At 37.1% G+C, this 19,595-nt stretch overlaps 1 protein-coding gene across 1 annotated transcript in view; it reads right to left on the minus strand.

The window, feature by feature from the left end:
• The window catches only part of TXLNB (taxilin beta), a 42,234-nt gene that overhangs the window by 12,019 nt on the left and 10,620 nt on the right, over positions 1-19,595 (minus strand). Inside the window, exons 3-7 of the mRNA XM_019732783.2 lie at positions 18,638-18,729; positions 12,718-12,888; positions 6,121-6,315; positions 4,227-4,346; positions 171-245 (exon numbers count right to left, since the gene is read on the minus strand). Coding sequence (XP_019588342.2) covers positions 171-245; positions 4,227-4,346; positions 6,121-6,315; positions 12,718-12,888; positions 18,638-18,729 — 653 coding nt within the window. The remainder of the gene's footprint in view (positions 1-170; positions 246-4,226; positions 4,347-6,120; positions 6,316-12,717; positions 12,889-18,637; positions 18,730-19,595) is intronic.

A 19,595-nucleotide genomic window follows, 5' to 3' on the forward strand; every position in this document is an offset into this window, starting at 1 on the left:
TTTATTCTTACTTAAAAATAATAAATATAAAGTTATTCTTCATTTTTAACTCCTTTCCCTCCGCCTCCTGCCACCTTTGGTTCACAGCCTCTTGGGTAGAGCAAGGCGAGCATATCCCAAGCATTGTTTCCACCCCCTGCCCCACCCCACCCCAAACACACGCACTTCACCTGAGCCTGCAGGACTGTCTCTTGTTCCTTCAGCACTTTGGCCTGAAGTTTCCACTCTGCTGCCTGGTTCAGCAACTGTGAGGAGAGAGAATGCGTGGAAGGACTGTCATTTTGTCTTTTAAATTACCATTTGGCTGTCATTTGTATAAACTCTGTATAAACTTAATAATTAACCCTCTTAAGTAATTTTTTGGGGAACATTGTAAAGAATCTAAGAAATCTAAAAAGCAACTAGTCTAAAAAGTTAGATTCTCAACTAAAAATTAGTGGTTCTATTGGGGGAAGAAAAGAGAAATCATCTTCAACTGAAGCATTAATCACACAAAATTCAACCTCCCACCAAATTCTGGAACCTTCTCTCGAAATTCTGCCCAACCATCATTTAGCCTCTGCTTGAACATGTCCAGAGCATCCCCACCTGGGGCACTGTTGTGACAACTGTTCCTTTAGGTTAAACCGAAAATTAGTCTCCTAAACCCCTGTTTACCATAGCATGCAACAGAATCTCCTAGGGCACATGTTAAAATGCTAATCCCTCTCAGAGACTATGAGTTAGAAATTATTTCGTGGGTGATTGGAATCTGTACTTAAAGCAAATACCCAAGATGGTTTAGATGTGGGGGGGTCCATGGGTTACAGTTTGAAAAACATTAGGTTAGAAATTTGACCTATTGTCTCAAATCCTGTGTAAGGTTTACAAAATAAGTCCTGTATAAGTTTGCAAAATACGATCCCTTTTCTTAAGGTAGCCCTTCAAATACAACCAAAGTCCCTCATATGATGCTTAATCAGAACTGGGAACTGAGGGGTTAAACTGAAAAACATTGTTTTAGGCATAAAAATGACACACACGTGAAACACGTTATTTTAAGATGTCTGTTCATCTGTTTATCCACTTTGATATAGGGCTCTGGTGTTTGTTTTGGATGTGGACTTTCAGATTGGAATTCAGAGGGGTTTGTTTTGTTTTTACAAAAATCATATCCATGATGTGCCATGTAAGATTTAGAATATTGTTTATTCTTTGAACAAACATGGTGGAACCTAAAGATACTTGTGAAGCCGCTTGATTGTTTAATTCTCTAGAATTTTACTACTTTCTCCCAGTTTTTATAGCTACTCACATTTGACAACTATTTCTTGCTATTTGCTTACGCCTAGTCTTTCAAAGCATTAAGCGTAGTTTTCATAGAAATAACTCTTTCTTTTCACACTTGTATTGCTTCAGTTAATGTATGATTCTGTTGGTTTACATAATGCAAAAATAAGGATAACTGGAAAGAAAAGGTTTGGGAGCAAAGGGCTGATTGATTCTTGATCTGCACCATCTTACTTCATGGTGACAACCATGTATAGGCAGTCTAGAGTGACTCACTAGCCACACGATTCGACATGCTGTGGGCATCTGTCAGCGCATTTACAGAGAGAATAGTGAACATCATGGGTTAATCTGGTTAGTCATTCAGGTGGCTATCAGTTAAGAAGATTCAAATGTATTTGAAGATAGCCGATTTTCAGAGGGTAAGGGGGGTGGGGGGTAAGGAGAAGATGGTAAGGGGGATCAAATATATGGTGATGGAAGGAGAACTGACTCTGGGTGGTGAACACACAATGGGATTTATAGATGATGTAATACAGAATTGTACACCTGAAATCTATGTAATTTTGCTAACAATTGTCACCCCAATAAATTTAAAAAATAAATTAAAAAAGAAAAAAGATAGCCGATTTCAATTTTCTTCTTTTTGTTTATCTTTACTGTATAAAAGTGTCCATGAGGTCCATGTATTACTTTGATAATCAGAACAACAACAACAAAGAAAACAATGAAATCATTATTTTTAAAACCTTGAAGGCATCTTTTGTCTCATTCAAGTATGTTTTTTCCCATGGCTCGACCTCTCCATTTGTAAGATGGGTAATATACATTCCTCTATACCTCCCAGCATGCAGTGCAGATTAATTATTATAGAAGTGCAATAATTGGAGAGGTCTGGGCTCGCTGTGTGGTAGAAGACCTACAGTGCCCCCTCTGGCCATCTGAGCAGCATGGTGGCCCTGTACTTGGCCCCTGCTTTCCTAAGCAGGTTGAGGAGGCCTGTTGTGATGGGTGGTCCTTGACGGAGAGGAGGCAGGTGGCTACTTGTTATACTTGGAGTGAGGAAACCTCCCAGCTCTGATGTGATATTTCATCACTTTCATAAAGAAGCATCAGAGCTAGAAACTGGGTAGGTGGCTGGCCATCTTTGATGAACGATGGGGGCCTATCTTTCTTTGACTCAAAATTGGCTATGTGTTGCCGAACCAGGGTAGGAAAATACATAGCATGGTAGTTTCTTGCTAAGACTGGGTCACCCTCACTTCTGCCCCTCAGCCTCCCTCACATGAATCTTTGCCTAGTCGTTCCTCTGTCATGTCTCATCTATTATATACCAAAAGTACTAATATCCTGTAGGAAGCATATTTTACCTAAGTGGGTAATTATGACAACAGTGGAACATCCATTTTCTTGGATATGATTAATAACTAAATTTATTTTTTGATTTGAGAGCTAGGTTGTAGACGGCTTTAATAATTTAATCTTTTTTTTAAGAGCACATGGACTTCTGATTTGGAATTATTCAATGTCTACTAGGTTATGTTCTTCAAAATTCATCCTTTGGTTGCTACATTTGAAAACCAAAGTTATTTTTAAATTATTATTCTAACAAAGTGAAGTGATTCTGGTCTGATTTTAGGCAAAGTCAAAGCTTGTGATCAATTGTTAAATGGCCAAATTCCAATGATTGGTCTGTTGACTGTGTCCTATATCTCTCTCTCTCTCCCCAGCAATAGACACACACTTCAACTCTTGCCTCTGAAACACACCTCTGAGTGTGATGTCCTGTCACAGTTTGGGTTTGGGGGCAGACACACTTGGGTGTGCAACACATCTTGGTCACCCAGTGGTGTGTGACCTTAATTAAACAAGTTGCACCTCTTCTCTGAGCCTCTCATCTGTAGAATGGCCTGATAGCTGTCTTGGAGTATGTGGGGTTAATGAGATGTCAGTAAAAGACACCACTGAGTTTGTTAACCCAAAAACTAACGAGTCTTCTTTGACTCCTCCCTTTCCTCCCTGTCACCATCTTCAGTTCACAGCATTGCCTGCTGGTTTTACATTGAACACATAACTTTCATCCATGGCCAGCTTTCCTTCACCACTGCCCGCTCTCTAATCCAAGCCGTCATCATAGCACATCCACGTTGCTGCAGTAGCCTCCTAACTGTCCTGCTTTCTTGTCCCTCTTTAGTTCATTTTCCATTCAGGATCCAGACTCATCTTTTACAGATGCCAAGCAGATCATGTCACTTCCTTTGCTGAAACTACCCAGTCCTTTCCCATTATATTTATAATAAAATCCGAACTATTTTCCAAGCTTACAAAGCTATACAACTTGGTTCCTGCTTACCTCTTCAACTTCATTTTGGAACTTTCTCCCACTGGCTCAACATGCTCTTGCTACCCTGACCTTCTCCCGTTTCTAGAGGATGCAAGCTGGTTCCAGCATCAGGAACTGGGGCAGACACTGCTACTGGAGACCTCCCTGACTCCTCCTCACCAGGCAGGGCTCAGCTCAAGCCTCTCCTCTAGGGGAGGCCTTCCTTCTGTCCCTTCTCCTATTGCCCTAGTTGCACGTATTGTTATCTAAAATTACCCTTTCTTGTTTGTTTGCTTGTTAATTGCCTGTCTCTTCCCAGTTAGATGCTAGTCTCCATGCTGGGTCATGGCCTTCTCCATCTTGTTCACTGCTATACCCCAACACCTGGAATGGTGCTTAGCGCTTGACAGGTAGTTGAGAAAGATTTGTGAATGGATACATCATTATTTTATGCAGAAAGTAGTTTAGATATAGTGCCTCCTACTGGGCTGGCTAAGTTAGTCTCCAGGGAAGCTCTGGCTCTTTCTCCAGCAGTCTAGGGCTCTGTGACCCTTCTCCAAAACAACCTCCTCGGGGGTTCTCTGCCCCCGCGGCAGACCAGACAAGCATATTGACACAAGCAAATGATAGGTACATATTCCTTTTCACGTTTGTGTCGCTCCTCTGCTTCCTTCATCATTTCTTGTGCCTGCTCAAGTTTTGCGTCCACCAGCTTCTGCTGCAGTTCTCTGTGTTTAAATATTTTGTCCAGATGCTAAGGAAAAAATAAAGTGCACGTATCAAGCTTGACTTGTTATTGGTGCTGAAAAATGTAAATTAAAAAGTAATATTCACATAAACACACATTCTCCAGGTTTTAAGATTAAAAAAAGGGGGGGAATAAATGCATTAGCATCACTTATGGCTTTGTATAAAAGCCATAAATTGCTGAAGTCCCCTGCATTTTGCAAACGTGGTGGCAAAAAGTGATGGTGTCAGAATTCAGCAAACAATTCCAAAAGGTCCCATTATTTTTCTAAATTGGTAACTATTAGATACAGTGCTACAAATGATGTACTTCACAAGGGCTGCAACACTGTCACTCAGTATTTGGGCTCTTTCTGTGAATATAGAACCACATTTAAGTGCAACATTAATTTATCGTGGTGAATTCTCCTCCATACTGTTGACTCCAGGGTTGGGAGGAAGCTCTGGGATACCAGCATGTGGCCCTAGGTTAGGGGCTGAGGTCACAGTCCCCTGACTTCAGCTCTGTCACTCTGGTGGATAAGACAAGGCCGAGGGTCACAGGTGCATTGATATGCAAATGTGCTTCTTTGTGCCACCACACCTTTTGTTCTCTCTACCGGTGTGGTGAAGAGAAGCTTCTATCTAACTCTACCTCAGGGTGGAGAGTTTCTTGGTCATTAGGGGTTCCCAGCGGCAAGAGGACATGAGGAATTCTATCCTTGGGTGTTACCGAGAACCAGTCCCAGGAATATACAACCAGTTTACCAGGCTACCAACCTGAGATCTTTCTAAAGAATGTGGCAATGTTTCTTTGTAGCTCCTTATGTTTTGCTTTTGCCCAAATCTCCACTGTGTAGTGGGGGCTGATCTTTGTGACAAGGTGATCTTTATGAAAGGGTAGCATGGCGTTTTGGCTTACTGTGAGAAGTTTCTCAATTTACTTAAGTGCTGTTACCATGTGCTATTGGCTCAGTTGTTTTCTTGACAAAATCTTAGCATGTTGCCAACAGAACCACTTTGACTATGTTATGCTACATTTTAAAACAGACTTAAAATTTGGGTGCGATGGGGAAAGAAATATGATATCTCAAAATCCTAAAGGAACATCTGGAGTCTTAAAAACATATCCAATATTAAAATATAATTTTTGAATAATAAAAGATCCTTATAGTTTCCCTAATGTAAACTATTGAACGCAAAGCTCTCTTGGCTTTTGTAACAATGGGTAAGTGATTTAGTCTCGTAGCCTCTGCTTCCATCTATAAAATATGGGTAATATTTTATTATCCAGTGCATAAGATTGTTGAGACAATTAAATGACATATTGTATGCATAGTTCTTAGCACATGGCATACACTAAGCTCTGAATACATAATATCATTATAATTATATTTATTACATTACTAATACTAGTATTGGCTTGTGGGGTATACAGAATACAGACCCTTAATGATACGGCGATTCTTAAGAGGGACTGTGTGTGATATTTCTTGGCTCTGCAGAGAATTAAAAAGGCTGAGAAATACTGTTTTTAAGGATAACTGTGCTCACAACCTACCACTTTCTATTTATTGTCTGTGCTTTGCAGTGATTCCAGTTCTGAGGAAATTCCATGTGACTTTCAGCCAGGTATTTCGTAATACCATCTGGTTCTACTTGGCTCGTAGAAGAAATCCAATCCTAAATATTAATCAATTGAGAAGGCTGGCCATAACTTTCTGATTAACCACATCCCCCACCTTCTCAACCCAGGTCAGGATCTGTATGCAGTGTTCTAAGTTGTCTGATGTGGTTCTCACCTCCTCTCTGAGCTCATACTGATCAATGATGCTTTTCAGTTTCTCTGCGAGCTCTGTGTTCTCCTGACACAACTTCATATTTCGCTCACTCTGCTGCTCAATCTGGGCCTGGATATCTGTCAAGGTACTCTGGAAATGACTTGTAATCTCTTTTCTTTTCTCTTCTTCCTCGCGTGCCCGTTGTAGGGTTTCTTCCTACAGAAACAAAAAAATAAATAAAGCAAAATCTTTCGTTTTACTCGTTTATATCACCCCAGGTTTATAGAACGCAGGGTGACATCAATAAAAGGAGATTAGTGTGCAGGGAAAGTGGGATGTTTTTTCTCAGTTCTCTAGAGCTAATCTTGCTCAACCCCAAAATAAATGTATGAGCAAAGGTTTCAGTTGTGAACACACAGTCACTCGGAGCAGGTGCAGTGAGAGTCTTGAATTTGACAGCTGGTGATGAATAAGCTTGTTTTAAAGATGATGGGTCTCCTGCTGAGTGAATAAACTGCAGCGATTTCTAATAAACATGCAGTCGCCCGGTTTTGATTTCTTGACTGTGGCCTGGAAGAAAGGGCACTTGGTTTTACTGATTGATGAGACAGATCATGTATTGCTTTGGTTTGGTACCAAAAAAAGAAGAATAGATTCTACATTCCTCTATAAAAATTATGGCACATTAGCCACGTAATTGTGTTATCCAAGTTTTGTAAATATAAGTGATCACAGCATAAGCTATTTTGGTAGGAAAAAATCTTTCATCAAAAAACTTGAAAAGGAAACTAAGATACCCTGTTTCCCCCAAAATAAGACCTAGCTGGACAGTCAGCATTAGTGTATCTTTTGGAGCAAAAATTAATATAAGACCCGGTATTATATTATATTATATTATATTATATTATATTATATTATATTATATTATATTATATTATATTATATTATATTATAGACCTGGTCGTATATTATAGTAAAATAAGACCAGGTCTTAATTTTTGCTCCAAAACACTCATTAGAGTGGATTGTCCGGCAAGATCTTATTTTTGGGGAAACACAGTAGCTAGAGATCAATTACAGCAATTCAAGAATGTAAAAGAAAATCTTAGAAAATATGCTGGATATTTTATTTCTGAAGACCAATCATTCCACATGTCATGTAGGGTAATTGAAATGTTCAATGTAAATTTTGAATCTGAAAGCAATATTAAGTTCCAAATCTTCTTTAAATCTAAAATGAAACATGTAATTTTCCCCTCTTTTGCCTTAACATGCAAGAATTGGAAATTAACTTTGGTATCATTTCTGTTCTCTTTTCTCCTAAATCAAAACTCTCCCTTCATTGCTAACTAACAATGTATCCAAATTTCCTCCATATCTATATTGAGTATTGTTTGCTTTGTGATTATTTCTCTTATTGTTTTAGAATAAAAAGATTTAATCTTGCTACATCATACCAAAGATACACTGCTGACAAGTGATACAGACATTTTAGGATTCCTTTCAGTTATGATTAATTGTTACTATGAAAGCTTGTTTCATTGTTGGCAAGTAAAATTATACTGCATTTGCTTGCTGACCATGACCAAATTGTATAACAGGATTTGAAAAGAGGAATAATGCTATAAACAGAAGTAATTGTGCAAATCTTTATTATGATAGTAGAATAATGTGATCAAAATAAAAACCAACGCTGAACATATATGCTCTGGAAATATTTTAATTTATCATTTAGAGTCCTCTTTCCTTTACAATATTTACACAGAGTTTCTAACTCTAACATGACTCCTGATACCAGAATCATAATTTACTCATGGTATAAACATTTCTTGGGTGACAATATCTTAGGGATATTGTAGAAGATATTGGTACTTGGTAATCTGAAGAAATTAACTATCAGAGATATTATTTCCCTGAACATTGTGTGCTAACACTTATTATACATAATTTCACTGCAAATGATTATGGCCATTTGTTAAGAGCAATTGAATATACATATGATAGTGATTGTTTCTTCATAGCTCCTGATTAGCTTAGAAGTCAACAAGTTCCTGGTCATAAAATTACAGACATGATCTGAATGCCATTTGCATTTATGATTATCCCATCCATGAATGAATAAGTAAATGAAAGAACCATCTCATGCTATGCAGCAACTCTGAGTTTTTCACCGGCACCTGGCTACAGAAAGAAGGTGGATGTTATGATGGTGTTAAAAAAATGTCAAACCAACATAGCACCCATTCTTGGCCCACAAAATGACATTTTGCATTTTATATTGTGTTGTTTTTCAATGAGAGAAAAATAAATCTAGCACAGTCTTACAAAATTTGAGTCAATTGATAAAGAAAATGCAATCATTGGGTAGTGAGAAAATTTTCTTTTCTTTAGCAAGCACATAATTCAAAGTAAAAATTAATACTGCCAACAAGATAAAGAGACATATTCTGAAATACCTAAGAAAACAAACTTTGCAAGCGTCATGTACCTCTTAGAACTGGTGCTGTGCCTGGCTTGTGATCCGTTGGTGTTCTGTACATGTTTATTTAATGAATCAATGAATTATTAATTTACATATAGACATATGAGTATGCTCATTGATATAAAGGAAAATATTGTCTCAATGAATGAAAAAATAGAAAATCTCAGGAAAGAAAAATAATCTAAAAGAAAGAACCAAGTGGAAATTCTGAAGTGAAAAGTTACAAAATATGAAATTTAAATATCACTGGGTGTACTTAGAGCAGAATAGACATGAGAGAAGAAACAGTCAGTGAATATGAAGGTAGACCAATATAAATGATCTAATCTGAAGATAAAGGAGAAAAACAATTGGTGAAGAACACGAAGAGTGACTCAAGGACCTGTGGGACAATATCAAAGGTCTAACACACATAGAATTAGAATCTTAGAAGACAAAGAGAGAGAATAGGGCAGAAAAAAATGTTTGGAGAACTAATGGCTGAAACTTCCCCAAATTTGGTGAAATATACAGAGTGCCAAAAAAATGTATACACATTTTAAGAAAGGAAAAACTATATTAAAATTGTAATACTCAATATATACTGATAACGAAAGATGAATACAAATCATGTTTGACTTCTGCAATTAAAGGAAGTGCTCAAAGCTGTTACCGTCAGTGTCCAGACACTTCTGATTATGGTGAACTACTGCTTGAGCAACGTTGACCAAAGTGTCCACTTGTATACATTTTCTTGGCACCACCGATCTAAATTACAGATAAAAGAAGCTCAGCAAATCCAAACTAGGATAAATATGAAGAAAAGCACGCCTGGGCATAAGGTAGTCAAAGTTCTAAATACCAAAGACCAATAGAAAAACCCTGGAAGTAGCCAGAGGTAAATGACATATCACATAAAGGGGGATAATAATCCAAATTACTGTTGATTTCCATTATTGAAACTATGGGGGTCAGAATGCAGATTCTATACAAGGCTGAGAGAAAGAAAAAAAACCCCTTATCAACCTAAAATTCTATATCCAATGAATATAGCCTTTAGTAATGAAAGCAAAATAAATTTTAAAGATAAACAAACAAACAAACAAACAAAAAACAAATAAGAGCACTAACTGCAAGCAGCTCTGTACTATAAGAAATACTAAAAGACGTTCATCAGCCTGAAGGGAATAGATACCAGACAGAAATGTAAAGATTCAGAAAGAACAAAAAGCATCAGAATGATAAATAGATAAATATCTGGGTAAAAAGAGATAGTTTTGCCTTTAATTTTAAAAGATATATATATATGTATATATATGTATATATATATATACATATACATATATATATACACACACACACATATATATATACATATATATGTGTATATGTGTGTGTGTGTGTGTGTATATATATATATATACACATTAAAAAAATATATTTATATACTGGGAGTACCAAAAAATGTATAAATGTATACATATTTATTTTAAGAGATGTTGTCTATGCTCAAGCAGTAGTTTGCCATAATCAGAAGTGTCTGGACATTGATATGTTGATGGTAACTACTTTGAGCACCTCTTGTAACTGCAGAAGTCAATTAATACAGTTTTTTCATATATGTGTGTGTATATATATATATATATATAAAGTTTAAAGTAAAAATTATAGTAGTGTCATGGGCTTTGTAAATATATGTAAATGTAATACTTATAACAATTACAGTGTAAAGATGGGTGCCAGTAAATTGACTTTAGTTACATCGTTTCTACATATTATGTAGAGTGATACAGTATTAACTCCAGGTGGACTGTGAAAAGTTAAAAATGTATATAGTAATCATAGAGCAACCACTAAAAATGGAAAGAAGTATAATAAAAAAATCCAAGAGATGAATTAAAAGGGAATTTAAAATATATTCAAATAATCCAAAGGAAGTCAGGAAAGAACAGAAAGCAGAGGTGAAAAACAGTAAAGAAGTAATAAAATGGTAGATGTATATCCAGTCACTCCAACAATTACATTATATGTTAATGGACTAGTGCTCTAATTAAATGGCAGATATCATAAGACCAAAAAGAAGCAAAGTCCAACTACGTACTGTCTATAACAGATGCACTTTAAATAAAAAGTCTCAGGTTGAAAGAGCTATGCCATACAAGCAATGAGAGTAAGAAAACTGGAGTGGCTATATTGATATCAGATAATGTAAACATCAGGCTAAAGATGATTACTAAAGGACATTTCACAGTGATAAAACAGTCAAGTCATCAAGGAGACCTAACAACCATAACGATGTATATACATTATATAAATGCTTCAAAATACATAAAGCAAAAATTGACGTAATTGAAAGAAGTAGACAATTCCACAATTATACTAGGAGATTTTTAAACATCCATCCCTGAGCAACTGATAGAACAGCTAGATGAAAATTCAGTAAAGATATAACTGATCTAGAGCTACTTGTTACTTATGGAACATTATACCTAACATCTGCACAGACCTTCTTTCCAAGTGCATTTAATATGTTCATCAAGACAGACCACATATGATGGGCCATAAAGACAAACACTTCTAAATAATCCCTGGGTGAAAGGAAAAAAAAAAATCAGAAGGGAAATTAGGAAATATTTTGAATTTGAATCTTGATTTTGACACTTAAAATATGTGTGACCTTGGACAACTGATTTGGATTGATGAGTCTCAGTGTCTTCAATAAAATGGAGATATTAACCTTCATAGCATTGTTGCAAAGATTAAATAGAATAATATATGTAAAGTACTTAGAACATGTCCTGGAATAATAATGATACTTAATTTCATTGTCTGTACCTGGAGCCATTATTGAGGGTATGTGAGTATAGCTATAGGATCTCTGGCCACGTCCATCATTCTGTGTTTGAAGGCTACCCAAACAGAACAAGCCACATCATTCACTCTTTAAAACTCCTTGTTGATAAATCTTCCCACTATATCTGATTTGATATACTTCCTTACTATACAACACTGTTGAAAGCCAGGAGATTTATGTTAACACAGAGCACTATTAATTGAACATGTATCTTGAGTTGAAGACGATGCTCCCATTCCCAGTCCCCCATCTAATCCGGGGTTCAATTGTCCCTAGAGCAATGATCGAAGAGATACCAAAAGCCCATCTCCATATACAACTCATAATTTGAGAGTTAGAGTTCATCACACTGGCCTTCCATTTCCCAGATACCAAAAAACAATGTTAGAATATGAGTAACCATTATCCTCTTCTATTTTTCCCCCTAACTTCATTGTACGAACTCAGCAACGATCTTAATCGCTCTTTTTTTTTTTTAAGTATCTCCTCTTACACACATGTAATAATAACTCTCTCATAGGAATATCGGTGTCTAATTCTTGTTCATCAAAAGCTTTTGGATCTTCAGCCTCGAAAGGGGATTGTGGACGCATGCAGTATTATCTTGGAGAGCCCTGCATCTTAATTTATTGAATGGAGCTAGTGTCTGCGTGTGTAATCAAATTAACCACACTGCTAGAGGCTTATGCTCTAATTAATGAAACCCATGCAGACTGAACGAAGTGATCAGTCTATTATTCTTAGATTGAATAATCAAGTCTGAAGAGCTTCAGTGTTTTTTCAAGTAGCTTCTTTTTTCAGATGACTACTGGCATTTCGGCTCTCAATTTTGCTTCACTGTGTCAATTAGCTTTGTGTCAATTTATTTCATGTCATGTAGATTTCATTCTCATACAAAAAATGTTGCATTTTTACAAGTTTGTGTTTTAAAGAGTAGAACTAAGACCTACCTCAAAAAACAAAGCAGAACAACCTGAACGTAAGAAAAAGGTACGGGGAATGGCACACATTTTGCTAAGGGCCTGCTCTATGTCAGCACTCTGTGGGCACTTTACAAATGTGCCCTCATTTAATTTCCCCCCCAACCACACAGTGAAGTTGATATAAGCCCTATTTTATGGATGAGGAAACAGGCTTGGAGAGGTAACATAATTTATTGAAGCTCACACGTGAGCAAGTGCCAGGGTTAATACTTGAACCCAAGTCTCTCTCATTCTAAAACTCATGCTCTTTCATGAGCAAACGTCTGTGCTTGTGCCGCAAGCAAGGAAGTGTGTGTTATACAGGCCTTGGTGACACGTACCTTCAGGGTCTTGTTATGTCTTTGCAGCTCCCGGCACAGACTCTCCAGTTTACTTCGAGCGAGGACAGCTCTGCTGTGTTCGCTTTGTAACTGGTCCTTTTCTTTTTGGATTTGTACCTGTTTCTTTTGTAGAAGCTTTAAAGTCTTTTGCTCAGTGCGATGTTCATCCAGCTAGACATGGCCATGCAAACATAAAAGAAAATGGCAGGAATCTCTTTTGAGTTGATAAAAAAAGAGTAAAAGAGGAAATACCTAAAAATCACTCTGTGGTAAGGAACAACAATTCTTTTTTTTTTTTTTTTTCTATTATCACTTTTCCTCTGGAATCAAATGAACCTCACCAATATTACCTTTCTAGTACTGTAGATACGCTTTTAGAGCATAGCAGTTACAGGTTTTTCTTTACCATCACTATTATTATTGATTTCTTTTTAATTTGATCTTCTTTTTTGTGGTCCGGAAATAGTGTTAGCTAGTCTCCCCAGTGATGCCGGTCAATATTAGAAAGGCATGTCTCAGAATTTGTAAACTGCCAGAAGTCATAGTAATTAATGGCTTGCATCGGAGCAATGGTCAGCAGTGCATCTGCATGGTTTACAGTTAGTTCTCAATATTCTTTCTCAAAATAAGCTTATAGCAGCTATTTTTTAAAGTAGGAAAGAGAAAAGCAGCCTTCTGGGAAATAGAAGACGAAGTCTGTGGGTTGTGAGGAAGGAGGAGAAGACAAAGTACCTTTGACTAAGTATTAACGATTTGTCACCCAAGTTTCAGAAATAGGCACTGCTCAAGTCAACAGCATGAATGGCTACCATCTGTAACATGCCCACCGCATACCCACTGTGCTTACGGCAAATAAGTCATGACAATTGTTTTTGCTAAGTGCAGGTGGGGCCTTTTCTCACACTCCTCCAGTAGCCATAACTAAAGTGTCGGGGATGGCCTGGAAAATGAAACCAGTGTATCCTTGGACTTGTCGTCTCAGATGCTAAAGTTCTAGGGTAGGGTTGCCAGATAAAATGTGGGACACCCAGTTAAATTTGAGTTTCAAATAAATAAGGAATAATTTTTTAGTGAAAATATGCATGCGACATACTTTTACTAAAAAAGATTTATTGTTTGTTTACCTGACATGCAAAGTTAACTGGGCATTCTGTATTTTTATTTGCTAACTTTGGTAACATTTTTATGGACTTCTAGTTGTGATGGGAGGCATTTGGGGATCCACCTTGTGAAGCCATCAGAGACTAACATACTCTAGAAGTGTAGATCTCAGACTGACATCAGTGTGGCCACACACAAGTAGCAGGCTTTGGTCCATTTCCTCTGCTGGACTCAGTTCCCTGAGTGCCTGAAGTGCGCTGAAGCAAACCAGGTGCTCATCCTAATAATGACCTTGTTGGCTGATCAAGAGGAGAAGCCCTGGGGAGCCCCTGGGTGCTTCAGGACTCCAGGTGGTTCTGGCGCCTGGCATAATGGTACCCTGATGCATGTCTCAGTTTCTCCATCTTAAAAAAGCATTTGTTTTCTCTGAACTAGATGAACAGAACTATCACTTTCTTTCAGTTCAGAAGTCATTTTACTCCTTTCCTCCCTCCCTCCTGCCACACTGTAATGTCTGTTATAAAACCTTGCCTGATCAAGCCGGGGATATTCATAATATTCATACATGATATTCTATCTTCACACTTATGGGCAATTTTTACTTAGAGAATTAGCGTCAGGAAAACTAGGCTCATATTACTATAAATATTGATTAGAATTGATATCCTTCTTGAGGTTCAGTTGGAAAATCAGTGATATTGTATTATATATTTCTCATGCTAACCTTCTGTTCATAGGATAGATGAGGTCCTTTCATTTTGCACCATAGTTATTAGATAGGGGTGAAACTTCTCCTGCTTTTTTTTGGACTTTAAATGACCTATTGTCCTTTATTGAAATTCATATATTGTGTTATTGCCATTATAGTTTAGACTTTACTTATTGAAGATTAAAACATATGTCAGGGTTTCTCAACCTTAGCACTATTGACATTTTGGGCCAGGTAATTTTTGTTGTGGGGACTGCCCTGTGCATTGTAGGCTGTTTGGCAGTTTCCCTGACCTCTACCCACTAGGTGCGGGTAGCGCCCCCCACCTCAATTGTGATATCCACAATATCTCCAGACAGACACTGCCTGTTGTCCCATTGTGGGCAAAGCTGTCCCTTTTGGGGGAACACTGCCCTGTGTGATTCATCTGAGCATCAGGAGGATACCCTACATGAGTTTCACAAGTTGGAAGAGATCATCTGTGCTTACTCATTGAGTATTTAATGTTACAGTTTTACTGCAAGATCGTACACATCTGAGATTTAGCTAGGTCTGTCTTGCTTTGTTCTAAATAAAAATGCTTAACTCTCTGACAGTTTTTTATTTTAGAATGTGGCTAATTTTGTTTAAATACTTCAGACTTATGTGAATGCATATGGGGTTTCTTAATGAATGAAAACAAACATATTGCAACTGAGTCAACTTCAGTCAAATGCTGGCTTTGTGATTTAATAATAACTTGACACAGTTCTTCTGTACAATTGTAACAGCCATATAGTAAGATTTATGTCTGCAGTTTCTTTTGTTCTTTCTCTTTTTATTAAGTTAAACAAGTAAAATTAATGCCAAGTAATAAATAAAAGTAGTATTAGTGATGTTGATGTAACTACATTAAAATTGAGGAAATCTGCAAAAAATATTCCTCCTAGATCATTTCTTAATTTAGTCATGGGCTGTCCTTATTTATTAATGAGCTTATCCTTGTTTATTAATGGACAGTACAGTAGATTATTAATGAATAGTACAGTAATATTACAGGATCAAGAATCTCTAAGGATGAGTGATCTAGAGTGGCAGTTTGATGCACAGCTTTGAATATGATTATTTATTCTATTTAACACTTATGTTTCAGACACTTTCTATAGTAATATCCAAATCAGTGAGCAGGGAAATAGGTTTTAGTCTCCAAGTAAAAGATTGAAAGTCCTCATAATTTTTCCTTTCTGAAAAGGAAATGTAACAGTTTTTTGGCCAATCATCTCCTATTTATTTTTTCTAGAATTATCTTTTAAAGTATATTATAAGACAAGATACAAATGTCAAAATATAGTAACTTGAATGTAGTAGGATCTCTGGAAAAATAACTTCTGTGGGGGTGACTGCTTGGCTAGGAGAGTGAATAGGTGGAGGGAGTTCCCTGAGACCGAGGAATAGTCCCGGCTTCTGAAAAAACTCTTGGGCAGACCGGAGAAGTAATTCTTCTCCAATGTACTGCTCTGGGGCTGCAGCACTGTACATGGACTCCTGTGTTATGCTAGACTGCTGCCCAGTCCAGCCAAGTGCAGAACGTGCACTAGAAACTAAACATGAATAGCGTTGGGATGAGTAGGCAAATTGAAGGCGCAAAAGGAAGATCACATGGAAAATACTAGAAAGAGGATGAACAGATGAGAGTGTCTTATTTTTTTAAAAAAAGATTGTTTTTGACACCTAACTTATTATATGTGGCATTGAAATTGTTCATAGATGGCTAATAGCTAATGTTAAATAAGTTACAATGAAATCGATATACTGATCCTTGCTTTATAAGTTTTTACCATTCTTTCGGAAAGCAGTATGGTCATTAAAAAAACAAAAACAAACTTTCATACTGTTTAATCCCAATTCTGGAACTTTTTCCTAAGCTCATAAGAAAGGGAAAGAACAAATCTAATGCATAATGATGTTCACTGAAGCCATATCTGGTAAAACGAAACAGTGGAAGTAATCTAACTGTCCCCAAATTAGAGAATCAGTAGATATGGCCACTTAATGGAAAATGACATAGCTTTTACAAAATATAATTACGAAGTCTATAAACTACATGGAGAAAATGTCTGTCATATGAGCCAAAAAACCAGACACCAAATTATAGCCGATCTTTGAACAACACAGTTTTGAACTGCATGGGTCCACTTATACGCAGGTTGTTGTTTTTCAATAAATACTATAAATGTATTTCTTTACAATTTTCTTAATAAAATTTTCTTTTCTCTAGCTTACATTATTGTAAGACTACAGTACATAATACATATAACATACAAAATAAGTGTTAATCAACTAAGTTATTGGTAAGGTTCTGGTCAACAGTAGGCTATTATCGTGTTGCCCCGAAAATAAGACCTAGCCAGACAATCAGCTCTTTTGGAGCAAAAATTAATATAAAACCTGGTCTTATTTTACCATAATGTAAGACCGGGTTGTATATAATATAATATAATAAACATAATAAATATAATATAATATAATATAATATAATATAATATAATACCGGGTCTTATGTGAGATTAGAAATATTTTTCTAGATTACAGGATTAGAAACATTTTTGTATTGTCTATTCAGCATTTTTCTTATATCATCATGATGTAGTTTATGTGATTAAAAAAGAATTAAAAAGTATTGTTGGCTGGCAGAGTTAAGCATTCAGCAAGTCCTTCAGGGTTTCGGAATGTCTCTGGGTCTATTGCATAATAATTCAACATATTAGGAAGTGCCAAGATAAAAGAAAGACCAAACAGAGATTATAGGACTAAAGTTAGAGTGTGTGTGTGGGGGGGGAGGTTGGAAAAAGCAAAAATAGTCACTCATTAAACTCTACTCCATCCATAGGGATAAGATGTAACTAGGGACCCGAGAGGTTTGTGGCTCTGAAGCGTATTTGGTTTCGGATGGCCTCTTTTTAAAAACAAAAACCAAAAAGCAAAATTCAGAAAAGAGAATTACTTCCAGGGCCTCAGAGGGGCCCATGCAAGTGAGAAGCCCTGACTCTTAAGCTTCTTTGGCTGCATGGCAAATCTGCTTTCAGGAGCAGGTCCACCTCCTGCGTTGGAGGAATTGATTTACTGTGTGTGTGGATGTAAGTTTCATTTTCCTGTCACTGTTTTTTCCAAATGAAATAAGTAACTGAAAAAAAATTTTTAAGAAAAGAAGCAGATATGAGGGAGAAAGTAATTGTGATTTTTGCAATTATTTTTAGTCTTTTAAACCACAACTACTTTTTGCACCAACCTTGCTTCACTTGAGAGGCTGCCGCTTCTCAGCGGTGGGCCTCACACACCCTGTGGTGGTACACACCCCTGGGATGTCGCTCCTTCAGCAAGTGTTTGTGGGGGTTTACTGATACCAGATGTATTGGCTTCACTGAACACTCCCTTTTTCCCCAACTGGCCCATTGTAGGAGTACTGGTGAGTACAGAACACACATCATGGATTCTCTGATGTCAGGGAGTGGCTTCTCTTCCTCCCAGTATCCCTAACTTACTGAGAGGGAGGCTGCATGTGAAAGACCTAGAACTGGGCACAAAACAGTCCACATCAAATGCTTTGCCATTGTAGGGGAGGGAATGTAGATCAAAGGGAATGAATGAATGAATGAATGAATGAATGACTAAAGTCAAGACCAAATGAGAATGTGTCACAAACTGAGGGGATGGGATTAACTCAAACTTCTGCCTTTTTTAGGAGAACCCCCTCAAAGAAATGTGGCACAGACTGAATGAAAGTTTGCCTTTATGTTGAGTGTACTTATGTTTTATTGCAAAGCCAAAAAGAACTTTAAAATATTCACAATTTTCAATTATCTGTAATTCTCTCTTCCATCCCCCAAATTATACACATACTTGAAGGTGGAGTAGACTCCAACTGTATCCTCTTTTCCCCCTTCTGCTGTTATTTCTCCTCAGTTTTTCTGTTTCTTTTTCCTTTAAAATTTTTTTTTGAATTCTAGCTTTGTCTTATCTGAGGTAACTGGTTATGGTCTATAATGATGTGCCTGGAAAACTAGCAGCCTCCTTTCCCTCAGCTATAACCGGAGCCTGGATCTAAGAAAAACAGTTAATCAAAAATCTTACCAATTCAGCATACTTCTTGAATAAAAAATCAAGCTTTTCTTCAGGAGTTTGCAACTTGTTCAGATTTTGCATTAGTAGGTTGGCTTCTTTGCCTTAAAAGAAAACAAAAAGTATAAAGACATTTTTAAAAGTAAGTGTTGAACTTAAAGTCAGATGATACGAGCTAGAATCTCAGGTTGTCCACTCACTAGGTAGTATCCACCCTTGACCAAGCCACTTAACCTCTCTGAGCCTCAGATACGCATTTCATTTCCTGTAAGAAGGGGTAGCACCGACCTTACAGAGTAACTGAGAATTAGTTGAGAACTTTGTGAAACCGTGTGGTATAGTATTAGGTTGATGGTAGAATCTCAGTAAATGTCTGCTATAACAGTAGTCCCCAAATTTTCATCCCAAGAATTCATTCTCATTACTACCCCCCAGCCCATATTCTAAACATTCAAAAGAATTTTGAAAATATCAAAAGTATCAAAAACACCGACTTCATGAAAGAATAAATTACCCATTTCCCCAATTGGTGATGACAATAATAATAATAGTAGTAATAATGAGACAGAGAAGGACATGGAGACGGAGACGAAGGCGACGAAGAAGAAGCAGTCACCATTCCTGACTACCGTGAAACGGCCAGCATGATACATGGAGTTGCTAGAAGTCCTGCCTAAAGCACAGAAACTTGACTGTTTAGTCTGTCATTTTTTGTTGTTCTTTTAGTACCTCTTTCCCTCTCTTTTTTGGGGGGACCCCATTCTCTTGTTCCTGTGCATGAACCCATTCCATGGGGTTTGGGTGGGAATAAGTCTAATCGTATTTCTTATCAAGCAGAGAATGAAATCAATATACAGAGAAAATGGACGCAAGACCTGGAGGGCCTTGTGCACAGGCCGGGCTGTCTCTCTCTGGGTCCAGGTTTCACTTGCCTGTGCGTTTCCTTCTCCCTCACAGACCTTAATCTCTG

This window comes from Rhinolophus sinicus, linkage group LG05, assembly GCF_036562045.2.
Source record: "Rhinolophus sinicus isolate RSC01 linkage group LG05, ASM3656204v1, whole genome shotgun sequence".
Classification (NCBI taxonomy): domain Eukaryota; kingdom Metazoa; phylum Chordata; class Mammalia; order Chiroptera; family Rhinolophidae; genus Rhinolophus; species Rhinolophus sinicus.